Source organism: Solea solea, chromosome 14, assembly GCF_958295425.1.
Source record: "Solea solea chromosome 14, fSolSol10.1, whole genome shotgun sequence".
Classification (NCBI taxonomy): Eukaryota; Metazoa; Chordata; class Actinopteri; order Pleuronectiformes; family Soleidae; genus Solea; species Solea solea.
In genome coordinates, this window is record NC_081147.1 from 20,963,116 (window position 1) to 20,984,240 (window position 21,125).

General features: G+C 44.4%; 1 protein-coding gene across 7 annotated transcripts in view; it reads left to right on the forward strand.

Moving 5' to 3' along the window:
* The window catches only part of pcdh19 (protocadherin 19), a 49,996-nt gene that overhangs the window by 11,496 nt on the left and 17,375 nt on the right, over positions 1-21,125 (forward strand). For 4 of the 7 annotated variants that reach the window (XM_058649320.1, XM_058649321.1, XM_058649315.1 and 1 more), the window contains exons 3-4: positions 16,501-16,559; positions 18,325-18,497. In XM_058649320.1, the coding sequence (XP_058505303.1) occupies positions 16,501-16,559; positions 18,325-18,497 (232 nt within the window). Of the gene's footprint in view, positions 1-16,500; positions 16,560-18,311; positions 18,498-21,125 lie in introns of all 7 variants that reach the window. The other 3 variants (XM_058649319.1, XM_058649314.1, XM_058649316.1) reach the window with 1 other exon arrangement.

Here is a 21,125-nt window from a genome sequence, read left to right on the forward strand (position 1 = left end):
GTGATGCAAAGAAATGACAACGTATACTGATACAATGCAAAGAAAACTGCTTGATCTTAAAAACTCTATTTTTTATGCATTTCTGATGTGATGTGAAGAATAAGAGCTGTACGCTGCTTTTCCTTTTGTTTTTTTTCAAACAAAAAACTCTCTAAGGAATTGACAAAGAATTGTTTCATCTACAAAAGCTCCAGACGCGCACTGATTGAGTGGCAGATGAACCTGTTAATTATTTAGAGAGGTTATTTGTAAGGCAGCGACTTCAGAACATAGCGCCACTGTTTATCAGGTGAAATAAAGGCTCGTCTGTCAGAAATAAATAATCGGCCTGACAGTAATGTATGCGGTGCCCTCTTACTGCATCCTTTTCCTGCTCGCTCCTCCCATTGGAGCTGGCGAGGCCCGTGCGGGGTGATTAAGTGGCATTACTCGACAAGATGGTTTTCACTTTCGTGTGCACAAGCTCCGGCGCAGCTAGTTTTACACTCGGCTGGGTTTTTATAGCCTTGACCCCAACCCGCAACACACCAGCATGTCATCCTCGATGTTGCGGAGGTACAACGGAATGACATAACAACCCCAGGCAGCCAGTCACAAACAACTAAGGCCCGCCGGGTTGCCACCTTCTCGTCGGGATTAGAGCACCCAGCAGAAAGAGCTCCGGAGTCAAAACACATGAGTGACGGCGTCTGATGTACTCATGTCACTGTATGTGTCCTTAACTGCATGTGACTGGTAGGAATCGGGCAGCGGGGAGTAATGTTGGAGAGAAATGGCAAGGCCAAGGAAAAAAAAAAATTAAAAAAATAATAGGAGAGTCGCAGAAAAGGGGAGATAGATCTATTTATAGAACACCAATGATTTTCCACAACCTGTGCTGCCTCTGCCTGAGCCATGTTATTTTTCTCTCTAAATAGCGGCGTCGGATTGAGGAATATGTATTTATTGCACAAACAATATTAACCGCAGTGGAACATTTTTGTTCTTCCTCTCAAAAGGTAAATAACGGGATTATTTCTATGTACCCGCAAACATGGATTATGGCATTATGAGCAACAAGGGTGGTGGCTATGGAGTTTGAAGTCTTGCGTTTAGCAGCCCACAATAACACTGGCAAAGGGCTGAACGTCCGTGACTCGACGTTTGGAAGCTATCTGCATCATATATCAAAGTAAAACCGTCTTAATAATTCATTTTCATCTCGTGATAAATTCGCTGGCTTGGAGACAGCAGCACTTAATAAGCAAATACTTTTTTAAAGTATCAAAACCTCCATCACGTGGATGGAGTTACGCTTCTTTAAAAACCTTTTATGCTTCAATGGAATTTTTTATTATTATTTGTTTTATTATTGAGACAAAAGTCATCCTAAAATAGCATTAGTGGTCAAACACTATATATTACACAATTTTAATGGACAAGTACTTAAATGCAAAAAGAGGTATAATGGCATTAGACTTATAGGTTGATGAGAGGAGGCTAAATGGAGTGAAGGAAATGGACATAGTAATGATGTTTATCGCTGGGGAAGAGGACATCATTACGCACCTTGTTACCCCGCAAGCAATGCTGCGTGGATGTACAGTAATTACCCATTTAAATGAGTTTCCCGGGGTGTTGTTCCTTTATTTCTCAAATTAAACCCCCTTACGTAAATGCGCCGCATTGTGTTCCCAATCAATTTTCCCCCGATGAAGAGGTAGTTAAAGTATGAAAATGAACAAACGCAAAGTTTTTGGCACTGTTTTGCATATGAAAACTTAGGACAAGGAGAGGCTTCCACAACAACAATAATAATAATAATAATAATAATAATAATAATAGTAATAATAATAAAACTATCATCATCTCTCATTAATGCAGAATGTGCTGCCCATGGCGGGAAAATGCCTGCAGTTAAATTAATATAGAAAAGAAAAGGTCAGCCTGCATATTTAAAAACACAAACCCCGAAGCCTGGTTATGGCCAAGAGTGAAAGCTATTTGCATTGGATGCTCATAATACTATTTTTAACACTGTATACAACTTATGTCAAGAGGCAACCTGTCTTTTTGACTTGTTGTACAATGTACGAAAATCTTTTTTACATCCATATGTATTAGTCCTTCCTCACAAATAATAATAATAATAATAATAATAATAATAATAATAATAATAATAAGGGGCTTATAATCAGTCTTGGGGAATATGAATTGTTTCCCCCTCTGTTCTGCTGTTGAACAATAAAACCATAAAGTTTTATTACCGAGTAAACAACGTGAGAGAAAAGTTGTTGTGGTTCCTCGATATGATTTGAATTTCAGTCGTGACACTGTGGTGTTTGAGTGACGGGGAAATGGGAGATGGATTCCGTGAAAGATAACAACACGCCCAGTGAGAGGAAACTTTTCCCAGCAGCCAGCTCTGACACCAGGGAAGACTGACCTTTCCAAGTGTCCCGTTTTCTCTCCCTTTCCTTTTTTCTTTTTTAACCTCAAACATGGAGGGAGCAGGAGGGATGCTAGTTAGCATTTCCCCGGATTAAATGTCAACTTCTGCATGTATAATTGTAGAGCTTGCAGTGAACTAAATTGCTAGTGGATGAATCCTGAGCTTGGTGAGCTGCTGCATTGCAGATATTGTCATGGCACTTTCAGTGTCATCTGGTCACACCATTTTAATTGTTGTTATATATTTAGATCTGTACATCAGTGCTGTACCTGGCTGTACAGTAATTGTTACATCGAGGGGAAACTTCATTGAGCCGGAGACAAAAGAAATTCCCCGTTCTTCTTCTAAATCTAAAGGAGGCCGAGCAAGACACAAGACAGCCAACGTCATTGTTTGACACACACAAATGCTGCATTATACCTTTTGTTTGGTTTGCCCCAGCGGTGGAGCAGCCCTTTTTTTCCCTGTTCCTCTCCTCCTTTCATTTGCGCAAACTCATACAGTGCTTTTGTTTCTAAGACATAAACCTGGATTTGCATTAGGGTATGGGATGTTTGATGAGCACACAGGCTGTTGGCAGGCAAGCCACTATAGGAGCAATATCGGCCGCCTCAGAGGCAGGCAGCAGTAGGGATAGGGGAGCAGCAGGGTAGCGTAATTGTGCATTGTTCATCCACAGAACAGAGGCAGAGCATGTAATGAGCTGTAGCATTTTTACCCAGCCAGCCTAATGGGCTATGACCGAGTATAGGCCTCTCAGAGCCCTCACGTTCCCTCTGCCCTATGTGGCCAGTGGCTTGGGCCTCTTCCTTTTCTTTTCTCCCATTCTCCCATTTTTCTCTACCCGATCAGCGTCAACCACTCTTTCACCCCTGTCCCCCCCCCCCCCTCCCTTTATCCCCGCTCCCCTAGCCATTGTCCCCCCTGTCTGAGAAAATGGTGGGGACCCCTAATGTGTTCAGTGTGTGGCACCTTTTCTCATTCATGATGTCTCTAAAGCGCTAAGCATTCAGTCTGATTCAGGCTGACATTAATCAGAATAGCACATTGGTGGCGCGCCGCATGCCGTGTGATTACATTCAAAACCCAAACACTGCATACAAATAAAAGTTCAGGATGAGAATTTGCTGATGTTAGGTGTGGAGGATTTGTTGTTAGAAGTCGGCTCATTTTTCCATCAAGGGCTGTTTTGCATTTTGATTATCTAGTTTTATTGAAAGCAATTCAGGTTGGCCTGTATTCTCAGGTTTGTCTTCCTGGGAATGGGGCTTTTTCAGAAATGTCCCAGGCATATTATTTACATCCATATCTAGTTTCCCAGAGAGATGGGGGAAACATCTTTCCTCGAGTGAGACCAGGTCAAGTTGGAAAGACAAAAAAAAACCATTAGAAATGAGTGCCGAGGATGAAAACACGACTAATGATAATAGTTAGTTGCAAGGGGAATTGATAAAGACTCCACTTGCTTCTTTGTGCTCTCTTATGGCATCAGAAAACAATATTCGGGGCTTCATTCAGTGTCTGGCGCTGGAACACAATGGAACATGAATTTTGATTTTCCCCTCACGTTCAGCGTTTGACATACCGCGGCTCAGACGGCCAAGTTAATGAATGAAAAGCACTTGGCCTCTGTCAGACTGCGCCGAGCGCTGTGCTTTTCCCAGTAACCTCCTTAGTTCAAGATTATTGTTGTGTACCTGCTCTCTATTTTGTGTTCAGCTCCCAGTTCAGTCGTCTTGTGGAGCTATTGCACAGTCGAGGCAATGTGTCTGTATATGTGCAAAGGGAGGCTTGCTTATCCTCCTTTTGCCTAAATAATGGGGCTTGAGGCTCCATTGTGAAGCACATCAAAAGGGTTACTGTAGAGCGGCTTTTATCCAGTTTCAAGATTTGTAACACTGAAGAAGTCTGTAAGGAATGTTAATACATTGATATATATATATACATGTGTATATATATATATAATGCATGTCCATGCATGCATGAATAGGAAGTAGAATTACCTCTTTCGAGGTGTTTCTGTAAACCATCAATGGTATATTAAAAGAAACCACAGAAATACACAAAGGAAAGTGTGAAAGTGTGACGTCTGGGAATTGAACTCACTTGCTTTTTTTTTTTTTTATGTTAGATTAGATTTGTCGCACTACATGTTTAGTGCCTAGCTTAGCACAAAAAACTAGAGCGAGGGGGAACCGGGGGTCACAAAATGGTTGACGCTTTGCCTTTGAGAAATTGTTGACAACTTGTTTTACTTCATGAATGAAGTGTGTTTCGCTTTTACCTTCAAGCTTTTCCTGACAAAGTGGATCTGTTCTTTTATAACTTACACGAAAAGATAAGCATGTTTTCCAAATATAAGTATATAAAAAACAACTACTACTTACTACTACTAATACTACTAATAATAATAAGTGTTTTAACTTTGGATTTACATTGTCTTTCCATTTCCATCCGCCCCACTGTTGTTTGTACTTGATACGACAGCAGACAGAATATCACAACTGATGAGGAAGACGGTCGGGGGAGTTGTGTTGTGAGTTGTCACTTGTCCATGACCCAGTAATGACCATTTTAGCCTCTAAGTCCCACATTTGGCCTTGTTTTGCTGTGGGAAGCAGCATCAGTGGGGACAAAGCAGCCTTGCCCGGGCTGAGAAGCTTGTCTGGGCTTAGTTGGCACAGAAAGTCAGGTACAGAGCATGGAAGACATGTTGTTGATGGTAGTAACAGCTGGTCATCTGGGAAGTTAAATAAAAAGAAGTTGTGGATACAGGTGCCGACGGGGGGGAACAAGTTTTCAGTGTTTTACCTTCAATTGTTTGCCTGCGAGTGAGAACATTTTCTAATTATAGACCTCCATCACTTGCCTTGTTAGCAGGCCTGGTAACAAGCCAGTCGCCAGCTTGCATGAGCAACTGCAGAAAGCTGACTTTCGGTTTAATTTGGAGGACTAGCTATAATCCAGACTAAATCCCTGAAAGCTGAAGCCCCCTCCCTCCTCCCACCGCTGTTGGATTACGGGAGTGTCTTTAAAAGGATGAGGACCTGCTTATCACTGCTTTCCCCAACACTTGTTTGGGACTTGAGATGTGGGGGGGGGGACAGTTCATCATAAACCAATGTGGCCAGTGTGGATATGAGTCAAAGAGATTAGGCATCTGACGGCTGAGATCAATGATAATCACAATTTACAGTTTTTAAACTCCCACAGCCACAAAGGCATATGGATCTTAGCATATGCCTCTGCTCCCACCCCAGTGAATTTCACCAGTAAGATAAATCTGATGGAATAAAGCATCCAAATCAGATTTTCCAGCACCACTTTATGCCTCAGTGCTTTAATCACTTTCACCCATATTTCTCAAAAGTTTATCCAATTTATTGCACTTTCTAGTGCCAGTGTTTGATCATCACTTTAACACCTTACATATAAAGCATCATATTGATGCTATTTATTTATTTTAAAAAAAATAAAATCTATAATAACCACTTGTTTATTAATCTTCGTAAGTGCTGGCACATGCAAACATACATAAGTAAATATTAAATAAGTTGTAGCACAGGTCGGGTGATTTCTACAAACAAAAAGCAGGAGTTATATTAAAGGTTTACAAGACTGTTTGTATCTCTCGCTGCTAATTAAGTGCTGTTTGGAGTTTGGGTGCAGGGCATCTGTGTTACAAGAGGGAATAGAGCCTTATCTCACACACATGAGCACATGTGTTGTTTTAGATGCTATATTTGAGTGTGATGCTGTTACTTATCTCATCAGGGTGTGATGCTGGCAAGATGAGGGAGCTTGTGAATCTCTGGTGGAGACAGAGTATGAACCCTGAGGTCTCGGCTTAGGGGCAGTCTGGGAGTTGCAGAGAGAGCCGAACCACGGGGGATGAGTGTAGAAATAGAAGTACCTCGGTGTGTGTGATACTTGTTTACTTTGCTGGCAACATTTCTGACTCGGCTAATTAACCTGTGCACTGTGGATGGAGCGGCGAGTCCTTCTTTTGCCCTCCTCCCCATGCGCCACCTCTCACACGCACGCAACACACAATTAATAACGATAACTGATGATGGAGTGTAAACACATTACAGTCGATGCTGATGAAACGGCGCGGTGACGAGGCAGCGATCACACCTCGGAAAGCAGGGACTTGATTTCGGCGGGCACCAGTTCACAGATGCACTTTCTTCAAATCTAATCATAGATCAATTGAAGCTGTGTATCTGCTTGCCATTAAAATAGTTTTTCAATTTCGATTATTTTGAGAACATTGGACACATTGGAGGCCAAGTAAGGCAGATGCCTCCCATCTCCATAAGATGGAGAAGGAGTCTCCGTGTCCCTCTCGTCTCCCCCCTCCTCTTGTCACTCCCCTTTCTCCCCATTACCCAGTCAACCAGCATCGTCTCCAAATTGTTTTGCATGACCTTTGTTACAGTAGCTCTAATTATTACCATCACACAGGCCCTGTGAGGCACACAGCTAATTATGCTGGATTTATCTGAAGGGACATTGGTGCCATTCTTCATAGGCATGTCTTGGTTACCATCATTGCGGGTGATCTAAACCCAGAATAGGGGCCATTTGGATAATACAGTAATAATAATCAGAGTCACAGTAATTACATGCGCAGTTGTAATAACAATGAAGACCGGGCTATTAGTAAGATTTCGAAAATGACTTGCTACATGGACGCAATGGCCCCATGTATTCGAGAAGAACAGTCAAAAAAAAAGAAAGAAAGGAAAGAAGTGCAAGGGTGAGGAGCGCTGTGCAACGTGCATAATGACTTTATTATGGAGCCAGATTGGGACTGTTTCTTTCCCATTGCCTCGAATTGATGTTTGACAGTGGTAGTTGAAAGATATATTTTCAAAGGCATTGCAGGATTACCCGTTAATGTAGGTATCAGGACCTTTAGTCGTCGCATCTCATAAAGAGTTGTTACTAGAGGAAGCGATATTTTTCAAAGCTCCAACATGAATGAAGAGGGGCAGTTGGAGCTGTCTTTTGGCTGGCGGGCAACTCATGTAATGAGCCTAAGAGGTTTCCAATTATTCCACTTGCGATCAAAAAGGAGAAGGAGATTACTTCTCCCTCCTTTTTTTTTTTTTTTTTCTCTGACATTTTACACAGTAACATCTTTTGATAGGGCTGAGGGATGGGGGGGGGGGGAGGAAATTATTGGTAGCGCCTCATAGTCTTGCACAGGCTCCAGCACTACAGCCCTTTCTCTCGAGACAAAGCAATGCTTTTGCAGCTCACACATCATTTTCTGTTATTTTTTTAGATGTGTGTGTGTGTGTGCGTGACAAAACTGCTTTTTCCCGAGCACGACGCATGCACCAGCTTCCTTTCAGACATTGGCACTTGCACGAAACGGAACAAAAAGCTTTCATATGACCATGGGCTTTAACTTTTGTTGACTTGCAGACAGATTGCAGCCATATTTCTCCAAAGAATAAACATGTTAGGTACCCACTCACTGCAGTTGTTTTCCTCCTCTGTGTACCAGTCTAAGTGATGTTCCATGGAATACAAAGAGTTGTATACTTGATTGTGTGCAGCTTTTTTTTTTTTTTTTTGCCTTTTCATTTATTAAATTCCCAGATTACAAGTAAAAGCACATTAGAAGCCTGGGGCTAACTAAAAGGATTTCTCTATCATAAAATATCAAACTATATCAGCCGAGAAGAAATGAATGATCAAAAACAAAATACAAACAATATTATGTACCACTATAGTGAGACAAAGAGAGCTCCTCCAATCTGCATCAGCACAGATAAACATCCAGCCCTAAGATATGTTCTTGTAGATAAGAGCTTAGTGTGCGAGTGTGTGTGTGTGTGTGATTGCCGCGCGCACAAACACAAACACAAACACGCTGCACGTAGCCGAGCAGCGGAGCTTTGATAAGCACAGCAAATTACAACACGTTGTTTATGGTGGCAGAACAAAAGGATTCACACTTTTCATTTCAAGAAATCAAGCGGTGGAAAGGTGGATGCAGGGAAGAAGCATTTCAATTGGACAGATTTGACTCCATAATGTCGACATAATTAGGGAAAAACAGGATACGTGCTGGAGGCTGTGTGTGTGTGTGTGTGTGTGTGTGTTTGAGGTCTGATAATATAGCGCCATGCCTTCCCCTGTGGTTCCTCTGCAGGGGCAGCACGCAGAGATTCCCCTTCTGTTGCTGTTGACCCTGCGTATTCCCCACAGTGAAAAGCGATGTTTGCCCCCCAAAGATGGCCCTAATTCAAATTAAATTAAATGGAGGCCGTGTGGCTAATCCCTGTGTGTTTCAGCCACAGAGTTCACCCCCAACCCCCCCTCACGACTGAGTGGGTCAGACGACTGCATCTGGCCTCCTCTCCACTGGCCCTGCTCCCATGCTGCTATACTCCCAGTCCCCAGGCTCCATGCCGACTTTATGCCCCCTCCCCTACAACTGTACAGGGTGTTTTCGCAATCTGTGGTATTATTTATTTTATTTTACATTGTATTTAGTCACTTTTGCTGGTGTTTTTTAATTAATTATGATTAATTGTGTGTGTGTGTGTGTGTGCTATCAAAAGAAAGATGTATCTAAAGATCACACGTTTGTCTTTATTTGTTGGGAGCTATCATTTTTTCTTTTTTTTTTTTAATTTAACAGTCAAACGCGGAGGTCACACTTCCTCACATCTCGAAGACGACGCGCTAAAAAGCAGCGTAATGGAAAACAAACATTAGCGTCCTATGCTTTGTTCTGCCAGTGCCCTGACAGCAGCCTGTCGCAGTCTTTTAACAAGCTGGATTTACAGATGCGCTGGTGACGTGCAAACAGCTAATGCTCTGCTGTCAATCCCGGCGCTGACAGCTGCTTAGAAAGACCATCCCAAATATTAGCACCAGATGGGCTTCCATTGACGCGCTGGTAAAGTGGATTAAAAGATAACTCCATCGCTCTCTCTGTACATCTTCACGCACGCAGTTAAGTCGGAGCTGCGGTTGTAGCTCAACTATGCCGTTTAATTGGACTATTTGGGCATTGATTTTTTATTTTTTTTTAAGTGTGTCCGCGTCCACAATGGCAGGTGGCGATACGACCTCCTCTAAGCTTGGTCTTATTAGGTGTCTCTCAATTGACCTATTATGTCACACAAGACAGGGTGGGAACTGTGGTGCATGTGCAGAGCACGTTTGTGCTAAAAATCCTGTGCGTTGTTGTGTTTTAAAGTGAGCGAACGAAGCACATGTGTTGAACAGAAATGATAAGAACTTTGGCATGAAGATGATCGGCTAAAAAAAAGTGTTTTTTCCAGTGAATGTCAGCAGCTGATGTACACAGATACTGTGTATTAGTGAGAAGGGCGGGTTTTGATGAGGTTGGAGTACATGTTTGTACATGTGTGCGTGTGTGTGTGTGTGTATCAAATCTGCGCACCTGCACACATGCCCTTTGAAAAAGCCCCTCCGTCCTGCCAACACACACAGGGTAAACATGGTTTGTTTGAGCGAATGGCCTGGGGTAGTCGGATTAATGAGTGTCTGATGAGGTTCCACTTGTATCTGGGTGCTGCCTCCCTATTTGCTGGAGTGGCTGGATGTGGTAGTATGTCTGGAGGTGGTGACTCATTCCCTTTACCCAGTGTCAGATTAAGGCATGTCAATAAACAGACCCACTCAATCCATCTCAAGAGTGACTGCATCCGCTCACAGAGCCTCCCAGTCTGTAATGAACTGCTGCAAATCTCCATCCAACTAAAATGTCTGGAAAGATGCCTTGTCACAGTCGGCGAGAGAGAGAGAGAAAAAAAAGCAGGCAGAGAGGGAAAGAAAACAGAGAGACTACAGCAGCACCGGCGTGACTGGCAGCCAACTTAAAGCTACTAAGAGAAAATGTACCAAACTGTGCGAGCAAATCAGCTCGCTTCACAGATTCAGACGTCTCTCTGCGTCCTCGCGTGTATTGGGTTAATCAAAGATTATTTCAGAGTTCACTAATTTCAAAAGTGACTCGGAGTAATCCTGTTTATTCAGTCGGTGCTCTCGCGAAAAAGCATTCAAAAGAAATGTGTTTACATAATCTGCACTGTTTCTTAATGTTTATTTTTAAAGCCCTGCCAGCCCTTTGGGATGTGGAAAAACCCTTTGGGAATTCCATGTGTGCTAATTTTGCATGCCTTTCTCAACATGGGCTGATATAGGGCACTAACAAGAGAGGGGGGGGGGGGGGGGGGGGGGGGGATGCTATCTAGTAATGCTCTCAGAAAAAAAAAAATGAGAATAAATGACTGCTCAAACATGTTTGTAATGCTTACTCCCAGAAGTCCTGTTAACTGCAAAAAAAACACCTTTATTGTTTCCAGTCTGTCAAAAACCCCTTTTTTCACGTCTTATTTCACATAAAATAACAGGTTGTAATGATAGCAGAGTGAAAAGTTTTCAGGCTGACATCTGAATTAAAGAAAATCCGTTAAGACTTGCTTAAAGGGGAAGTTCTTGCTGTTGGAGTTTGATTGGGCTCCAGTGGCTTTAAGGAAAGTAAGCCGATTTCTTTTAGGAAACAGCTTACATCGTGGAGTCTCTTCCTCCCTCCCTCCCTCCCTCCCCCTCTGTACTATGTAAAACCATGAATTGTAATCTCATAGAGATACTCGGGTTTTTCCATCTGACTTGCAGATAGAATAAGTCGGAGAGAACAAGTGCAGGTCTCGGTGCTGAACAGGTGTTACGCGGAAGCCTGTCTAGCCTTGTTTGCCCGGCGACTGCAGGCGACACCCCTTTTCATTTTAAATGGACACTATAACCATCTGAGAGGATTAGAAGCGCTGCAGCCATGTCTCCTGAGACCAAGACGAAACAAAAACACTAGCTCAGGGAGCCCCCGCAACCACCAACAGTTTGAAACACATTGGGTTTGAGGAGTGATTCCCTGGTAAGACAGCAGCTCTGACTTAAGCCTCTTTAGCATCAGCCGACTCTGCTGGAATGCAGACGTCTGCAGAGGGGGTCTATTATTTAAAATCTTTTCATCATGCTGAAAGGGAGGGAAATAGCTTTGACGTTGAAAAGCTCATGAATAATGAATGTTGTTTCTATCAATGTATGTATAATTAATCACTTATCTACTAACTGGACTGCTGTGGAGCCTGTAGGCCTGAGTGACATGGAGACTGGTCTGGACAATTGTCTCCGTTTGTGAATCAAAGACAGCTGCTTAATCTGCAGTTTCCTATGGGGGGTGATGCGCAGGTCGATGCACGTCCCTCACAGAGCAAGGGGGGCGGGGGGCAATTGTTTTGGGTAGAGTCGGCGAGTATTTGTTCAGTTCCACAGAGGAAGGCAAAGAAAATTGGAAGGAAACGGCAGCAGGATGTGTGGTGGTGTTGTGTTTACACGTTTTGTTTCATTGTGTGTCTGAGAAGCCGTTACTTGATTTGCCAAAACAATGCCCAACGCGAGGACACGGCCGCTAAATTTGTTTTGTTGTTTTTTTCTGTCCGCTCGCTCACGCCGCAGAAATGTAGAATCTGCACGGAGGCCAGGCGGCTTCTGCAGACGCTCGCGCCCCGAACCCCTTGCTTTGATAACATGATTGGTTCTCCGATGGGCCACTGGGTTGAATTGATGGGTGATGAAGTGAAATGAGGCAGAGAATGTGGCAGGTTATTTGTCACACATGTACCCCTCTGTCACAATTGATTGTGTATAATTTGCAGTTTGCAGGGGAGCCAGTTGATATTAAATGGTAACAAGTCTCTGTATTCATCACGGCGGGTCCCCTTTAGCAGGCAGAAATAGAAAATGTAATCTCATCCACAACCATAGCTGTGCCTCAGGCACTCTTTCACCCTTTTTACCACTGATCCTCCCTGAGGGGCCTTGCCCTCTCTAAAGGAAGAGTGAAATCTATAATCTCGCAGATGGCAAAAGGATCTATTGGAAATTCGATAATAGGGATGAAGCTGGTGATGGTGGTCACTGAAGTAGAGGGCAGAGGAGTATTAGTGGTGGACGGTTATGGCAGCTCAGAAGCTGAAAGGTGTTTTTTCCACTTCCTAACGTTGAAGACGGACGTTATAAACCCCCCCGCCCCCCCCCCCCCCCAAACCGTGCGTGTGCCTTGGTGGTCCGTGTCTTCGTAATGGGTGTCATACAGACTCAATGTGAGCCGCTGGGTGTCGACCCTGAGGCGTGGTGGTCGAGTGCCAGCGCGGTCGTGTGAGTCGGGGATTGTTGGAGCGGTGCCTTTTGTAGGGGGAACAGAAAGAGAGTGTGTGTGTGTGTGTGTGTGTGTGTGTGTGTGTGTGTGTGTGAAAGGTAAACATGTACAGGAAGCTCAAAGTGAGCCGTTTCTTTTCATGGACGCAGCGACTGACACAGAGACACACAACACTCTCCTCTGCATCCTCACTGTGAAATTACACGCGGATAACGTGTGTGTGTGTGTGTGTGTGTGCGTGATTGTTTGTTATCCATACTCTTTAACTCACTCACAACCAAACCTGCCTCTTCTATTTGAACCCTCGAGCTGCAGCGGCGGCACACAGGCAGAGACCGAATAAAGAAGCAACATTTGATCTGACTGTTTGAATTGATTCCGTCTGGTCTGTTGTTGTTGTTGTTGTTGTGTACATGTAAACGCGGTACGCCACAACACGCGCGGGGGGGCGTGTGTGTTTTTTGTCAGACAAATTGATGACATTAAAGAGTTGCATGCATGACACACATAAAACATTCGCTTTTGTAATCGATTTTTTTCTCCTGTCAGATGCTCGATTATTTTTATTTTATTTTTTTCTTCCCCGAAGCGGTCTTGCATCGCACTCCACCCTTCTTGGAAATCTATTCCCAAGCAATTTATCCACTGTTCAGCAGATGCAGTTTGTCTTATACGAGTATAATTTCGCTTTAAATATTGATTGTGCACATTTTTTTTTGCACGTTGAAATCCCTTTTTTTTTTAGAAACTATTCAAGAAAGAGAATTACATTTTGAAGTGAGTATCAGATTGCCAATGGCATTGTCTTATTCATCCTCCAATACTAATCTGTCTTATTGTTTAAATGTTGTAATGTGCACTGTCAGCCTTGATGAAGCGTACAGTAATGCAGCTGAATGACAGTTCTCTTTCTTTTCTTTCTCTCCCATTGGTGTGACATCTGCTAAACTCGTCGGGTGTTTGCCGGTGTAACAACTGGTGTCTTCACTCCCCCCGCACCCCCCACCTTCTCCCCCGGTGCTTCCCTTTGCCCCCACACAATGAATACACTTGCATCCCGACTTCAGAACCAATTGTCACGCTGTGAGGAAGGCAAATCAAATCTTATGGCAGCAACTAGGCGAGGAGATTGCTTTTCCTCTCAGTGGCAGAGAAGCGAACTCCTCGTCTCTGTGCCTCAGGTTTTTACTGAAGAGCGAGAAGCGCGGGGTGAAAAGGGGAAGGCGATTGGGCTGAAGCAGCTGGACTGCGAGTCTCCCGCAGGTCAAGTCTCACCCATTTCCTCCCATCGTCTCTCTCTCTCTCTCACCACTCTCTTTCCACTCTCCTCCCCACTCATCCTGACACTGCCCATCAGTCACCCAGCGGCACCGGGGACTACATTCCTCCCTCCAGTCCTCCAGATGAAACGGAACAATAATTATGGGGATAGAGTGGCTCTGGCCGCCAAACTGGGGCCGCTCGGATCACAACAACACATTGTCCAACCTGATTAAGTAGCCATTTGCGGCATCCTCGCTGTAGTTAAGCACTCCTCATCATCTTGCCTGAAACTTGACCTCGCAGTAAGATATATTGACATGTCCTCCAATTTGAGGTCAATCAGAAATGTGGCGGGGGCAGACATTACATTTCTTTACAGGAAGTCCTTGGCTAATGCGTGGGATTCTTCCTCAGAATAGGCACCTTTTGAGTGACTCATGGAAAGCCAAGGTTGTGCTCTGACACGTGGAGGTTTTTGTTTGTTCCCACTGACAGTTTGATGAATGCAGGAAATTTGGATTTTGCCGCGGTGTCTGTTGATTAATGAAAAAGCTGATGTGGTAAATGCGAGCGGGAGCGGAAGAGATGCGAAAAACACTTAATGGGGTAATATTATAAAGAGGCTCTTTTCGCTGCACTTACTGCACAGGAGAGCGCCATGTAAAAAAATTCTGACAGAGTGTTGCCTGATTGAAAGTACAGTTCCCCTTTCAGGACCGGGAGCAGCTTGAAAGCAGGGACGCACTTGCCTTCCTTGGCTTGCTGTGCTCGCACAGAATCCGCCGTCCTAACCAATTACAGGCCTGCAGTCAGAGTGACATTCACGAGGAAATGAAATGGATCTTTTCTTTTAAATGAACTTTTCCCTCTTGCACTTAGGCCTCACATTTCCAGTTTATTTCCTCACCAAGTGCACGGCAGCTCCTGAGCAAGACGAGGCAGTTTAATTGGAACGCGCCAAACACGCGTTGCGTGACACAAGAGTCGATGAGTTGAGGTGAAAGACTTTTGCTTTCTCCCGATTTGACGGCGTAAAACCAGTGCACTTTTCAACTTAAACGCAAAAAGAAGAGACGAGGAGGTGTCGGCCTGCATCCGTGTTTTATCCAACGCCACGAGATAATGCATCACCGCCGCAAAGCCAAGCAAACAGAACCATGCATTTAGCAGCATTAGCACGTGTTTACATTCTTCATAGACTGTAAACCGGGTCATAGGAGCTATTTGCCAATGGTAAACACCACACACTGGCAGCCGTAATCTACCCAGCATCGCTTTTATTTATTCGTGTATGTACAGCATCTAAAGTGACCCAAGAAGGGGCTAATGTTTGACATTTACTGTGCACACCCGTCTGCTCAGACTCCTCAGCGTTGGAGCTTTTCCTCTATTGTTCAATGCATCTAAAAAGGAAAGTTGTCATCCAAGTCAGTTTGTACGACAGCTGTATAGCCCACTTGATAATCAGCATCTGTGCTCTTGTGCTTGCGTTAACCTTTCTTATCATGGGTAAGACTTACTTCAACATTGTTTTTATTTGCTGCGTGGATATCCCGTGGAGGACAACCCATGCCTGAAAGCCTTTATCAGGATTCAGTATCTGCACTGTGGAATTTAAAGTGAAGGCTCTGCTTTTCCTGCGTCTTATCAAACTTTGTTGAAAGGGTCGTATCCCGTCTTTTCACGGGACTGCGAAAGTGGCGTTGATAGCCTTTGGCCTTCAGACGTCTTAGCAAGTGTGAGTGGATGCTTGGCAGACCCAGGACTGACGACCTGCTCAGAGTACATGCCTGTCTCATCTGTCCATGTGCGCTCTCTCATCACACATTCTCTTAGCTAAATAAATGTTAAAAAAAAGAAAAAAAAAAGAAGCACCCAAAAAAAGAATGCATGTAGGATGCCTTTGAACTGTGTTCTCTAATGTGGGTCAGAGATCTATCGCATGCATATTCTAAAAGTCTTTTCATCTGCAATTGCGGAGTTAAGATTCCCATGGTACATTCTTAATTTCATACTTCTCTTGCAGTTATTTATTTAATATTGCTACATGAATGTCTTCTCGAACAGTGAAGAGTTTGGAGAAGAAGAAGAAGAAGAAAAAAAGACTTTTCTTCCCTCTGTCTGCAAGATAGTCTGTTCTCCCTAATGACTACATTTTAAAGATGGTGGGCTGACCGTCAGTGGGGGAGGGGGATGGGGAGGGGGGGGAAGGAAGCAAGGGATCCGGAGTGGGAAGGCAGAAGAGGAGAAGAGAGGCTGCGCTACTCACTACTGCAGCACTCTTCTCAGCTCTTAGCTCCCAGTCAGCCGCTCTCTCCCTCTCTCTGTGTGTGTGTGTGTGTGTGTGTGTGCTTTGAAAGAGAACAGGATACAGCCCCAATAAAAGCAGGGGCTGCTCACCGGGGCCTTTGTGTAAAATAACATTTCTACTGAAAGCCAATTACTGGTAACATTATTTTGGTTGCTTCCATTATTAAAAGTTCCTCTCTCTGTTTGCACCCCATCATTCCCTCATCCACATCCCCCCCCCCCCCCACCCCCATGACACCCATTTACCCCTCCCCTCCCACCCCCCTGTATCACTCTCTTGCAGACGGAGAATTATTCCATTGACTCCAGTTATGTGAACAGCAGAGCCCACCTCATTAAAAGGTATGTCTTGATTAGGAATTGTTACCGGCACCTCGTTACCATTGTTATCTGTAATTGCTTTATCTAATGAGTGCACAGCTCCCGTCGCCGCTTAAACGTCTTCCTGCGTGTGTTTTTTTTTTTTTCATTCGGTGTAATTGCAGTGGGGAAGATAAGATTTTGGGATACATCGCATTACTTTCATAATGCATTTTGTAGACACTTGTTGGAAGGAGGCACAAACTAATACATTCCGATGATGAGATTATATAGCACGGGGAATCTGGAGTGATTTCATGTTACAGATAACCTTGTTACTCCCCGGTAATTTGGTTCATTGGCGACGCACGTGGCTCGTGTACTTTTAGGGTCCAATCAAATTCAAGAGACGCCTCTGCCTTTTTTTTTTCAGGATATGATGTTCTTTTTTTTTTCTTGGGTGTACACATTTTCAGTGTGTGCTGTTTTTCAGTCCACCTAAACAACGATATTTGATAGGACTGTGGGAAAGCGAGGATTGGGGGGCGGCGGGGGTTTGGGATGGGGGTTATATAATAATACCCTCCAGCCATAGAGGTTATTGTAGCCAGGCTTTCAAAACTACAATTCTCTCCTTTTACCTGCAGCTACAGAGCAGTCCGGGCTTTCTTTTGTTTGAGGCCATCCTTGAAAACCCATTATGTCAATCCCCCCCCCCCCCCCAACAAAAAAAAAAAAAGATTCCCTTGCATTAATGTAAACAAAGAGTATTCAAGTATAGGCCTCTGCAGCACACTACAAAGAAATCCCCTCAGGAGCCGGGGAGCCTATGGTCTGGGACAGGTGCAATTACAGTGATAACATCAGAGAGCCAGCATTACCTCCACTGCAGTCCTGTCTCTCCCAGGCTTGAGAATGTGAGGCTTGGACTTGGGAATGCAGCTTCTTTGTACTGTCCCTTCCTCTCACTCTCTCTGCCGCTACTTTTCTTTGCGTTGACTGTCTGCACTCTTCTCTCCTTTCTGTCCTCTCTTTCACAAACTCATTCATATATTTCTTTTTTTTTTTTTTTTTTGTCATGCAAGAACACATGCTCATATATTCACCCCTATTTAGTGTTGTTTGTAAAGCAGAATTTGTTCCAGTGGGATAGAAATCAAATGAAAGGAAATCATGCTGTTACTGTGCAGCTGTTGATTGTGCCCCCCCACCCCCACCCCACCCCCACATGCTTTATTGACTGTGAGTCCCAAACAAGACAGATGCTCAGTTTGTATGCTTCCAGCGTTTCCTGCATCCATCTTCCTTCCAGGAATTCCTGATTACTGCAGTATTTGTTTGATTTTAGTGAGTGAGTGCCTCCTGTTTGTTCAGTGCAATGTCCTTGAAGTCAGTTCATCCATCCAAAAATGTCCCTGTCTGAAAAGCCCTGTAGCTGCCGTGCTTTTAGCCGTGGAGGTAAAAAGGAAATGTTCACCTAATCCATAAAGGCTGTCAACAGATTTAAAACTTCTTATTTTTACGGTGACGGCGAAATGATGTGCTCGTGCAAGTGTTTGTTCTTGGAAAAAAAGTCGACTTAAGATTTGTCCCAAATCGAATCACAATTCATCCGGTGTTTCATGGAAGGGCAAAGAATTCAGAGAAAGGACATAAAAAAAAAAGGGGGGGGGGGGGACAACGGGAGAGACAGACATCTCGTCACACACCATTACAAACCTGAGGGCAAAGCGGTGCATGTGAGAGACGGCGATGTGACAGTTAATCAACATTTCCCCCCTCTTTCTCCCTCCTGGCCCCCATGTAGCACGTCGACATTCAAGGACCTGGAAGGAAACAGTCTGAAGGACAGCGGTCACGAGGAGAGCGACCAGACGGACAGCGAACACGATGTCCAGAGAGGACACTATGTTGATACGGCTGTCAATGATGTGCTGAACATGACTGTCCCCCCCAATGTTTGCCAGCTGCCAGACCAAGGTAAGAAAATCAGCGCGTGTGTGTGTGTGTGGGTGTGGGTGTGGTTATAGGATTAGAGAATCCTTTGGAGTTTGTTTTACCGAATATCAAGATAAGATCAGGGTGGATCTGTGTGGGCTGAGCCTGTTTTTGTGCCTCCAGAGGATCTTTAAAGGTGCATTATGCCTTTCAGAAGTTCAAGTAACAATGCAGGGTTTTTTTTTTTGTCTTTGATCTCCTACTGGAGCAGCTAATGTGTGGGATCTGTGATGGTGAAGGCCCCCCTTTGATACAGGCTTAGAAAAATATTATTGACTCATAGAATCATGTCGGCTCTTGAAGCCAGGCTGACTTCAGATGTGCTTGAATGGCAGCAATTAGGCTCACAAAGGTAGAAGGTGGAAATCTACATATCGCCATGTACACCCTCATCCATTATCCAGTGGGGGTCATTTAGCGGGGGGGGGGGGGGGGGGGGGGAATTAGCGTTGATGTTTCATTTCTGACTCACCGTTTAAAACGACATCCCTATAAGGGTCATGTTCATTCTTAACGACTGCCGCTCAGTCTGTGGGAGACAGTGTGGGTAAGCGAGAGGCAGCGGGATCAGAGGAGGCAGGATGGAGCCGACCCAGGAAGTTACTATACGCACCTGAGGGTATTTACGCAGCTCAAAGGAAACACCGCGCGCACAGGTGCGGCGGCTCAGCCAGTGTCTCTGAAAAATTTAAGGATGACTCACATTAATTTTAATCTGGGTGAGGAGGAAACACTGGACGTTCTATTTTAGAAACACGCTCTGGAGCATCAATTGTGAACTACGCGGAATGTGCTGTGTTCCACTTTTGGGGAAGGCGTTCCGAATGCACCCTTTCCCTCAGTGAGCGTTGGCTTTAATTTTGGCTCTCGTGACGTTCTTCCTCCTTGTTTTGTGTGGAGGATAAAGTGTGATGAGCAAGAGATCACGATGAGGAACCTACTAAGTTCATAATAGCCTTCCTTACTTATCCCAGCCAGATAAAGAGAACACATGTTAGCCATCCTACATGTTTCAGGATAGAGTCACACAAATGGGGGGAGATTGGATCCGTGTGTCCACAGAGGGGCCACTAGGGTCCCACGTGGTGACGTAAATATCATGATCAGCCTCCACGCTTGACTAACACAAATACCCTCCTTTTGGAAAAGCAGCCGTGTACGCTTGTGCGGATACACAGCAGCAGCAGCTCTTGCAGAGTTGTCTGCACATCGTGGAGTTGGGTAAGCATCACCCAGGCCTTTCGAATCAACTCGTACAGTGTGTTCCCTCAGTGGCATCAGACAGTAATGAACAAGGAAAAGAGAATTTGCTGACTGTTTGGTTGCCAGGTGTAATTACTTCACAACCGGCTAAAGTTCCTGTGCCTCTCATAAATGTATGCAGACACGTCTCCTAGTAGTGGGATCTCATTATTTGAGACAATTAGAAATGATGTACATGAAAGAATACTACAAGTGGGGAGCTCTCACTCTCTCACTCTCTCTCTCACTCTCTCTTGTTTTTTCATTAACACCACCAATGATTGTATCTGTTTCAGCAAAATGGATGCGTGGTTAACACAGCAAGAGGCTATTTCACAGTGCTGTCCCTTGTTATGACCAAGGCAAAAAGATGATAACAAAGTGCCTGTTTGGAATGACAATGAGATGTTTTTTTTGTCTTGCTTATCTTTCCCTTCTCGTTTTATGCACTGTGGTCAACTACAGCCTCCATCTCTGCCTAGAGTTCCTCTGCTCACAGAAGGATTTAGAGGGAAATAACGGCTTCAAATGGACATTTGCGGCGCTTTTGTTTTGAAAGTCAGCCGTCGTCGGTGGTCACACGAGAGAGTAATGAGAGTTTGCGATGATTAAATGAATTGACCGAAGGTCCTCACACGTACGGGAATGTAATGACATAGCAAATGAATCTGTCCCTCTATTACCATTGCGGCAGTCTAATTACATAGTTAGAAGACGTGGTGGGCTGACAGCGATGGGCAGACTCAGCATGAGGTGCAGTTGAATCTGTCTCTCTTGACATAAGAGGATTTTACATTGTCAGTGTGTGTGTGTGTGTTTGTGTCTCACTCCTCAGGAGAGCAGTTGCCTCTTCATTTCCCTGCTTCATTTTCCTCCGTGAAAGCTGCCTTGAGTACAGCAGCAGAAATAGAACCGTTTGGGTTTGGATAATATGAGAACCGCAGTGGTTACAGTCATGTGACCATGTGGTTTTGCACCGAGTTCGTCCGTCTTAATTGACAAAAATGGACACTATCTCTCTCTGTGAGTGTGTGTGTGTGTGTAGTGGTGAGTGAATGGTGGGGAATTGTCAGAAAACAAAAAGGCATGTTCACTAAACACGCCGCTGCTCAGATGTCTTCTGGGAGCAACGCTGTTATATAGCGTGCCTCTCCTGCCAGCACAGTTAGGAAACAAGTTGAAGAACTGCAATTGCCAAAGGATGGTGGCGCGCACAAGTCGAGGACAGATGCCTTGTTTTTGTGTGTGTGTGTGTTATTATTGTACTGTTTTGTTGATAAGTGCTGAGAACAAAAGGAGGAAGGGTTAAACTCTCAGGCTTTTACAGTGCAAATGTTTACCGTTCCCAGTGCCATGTTACTGGGTTGT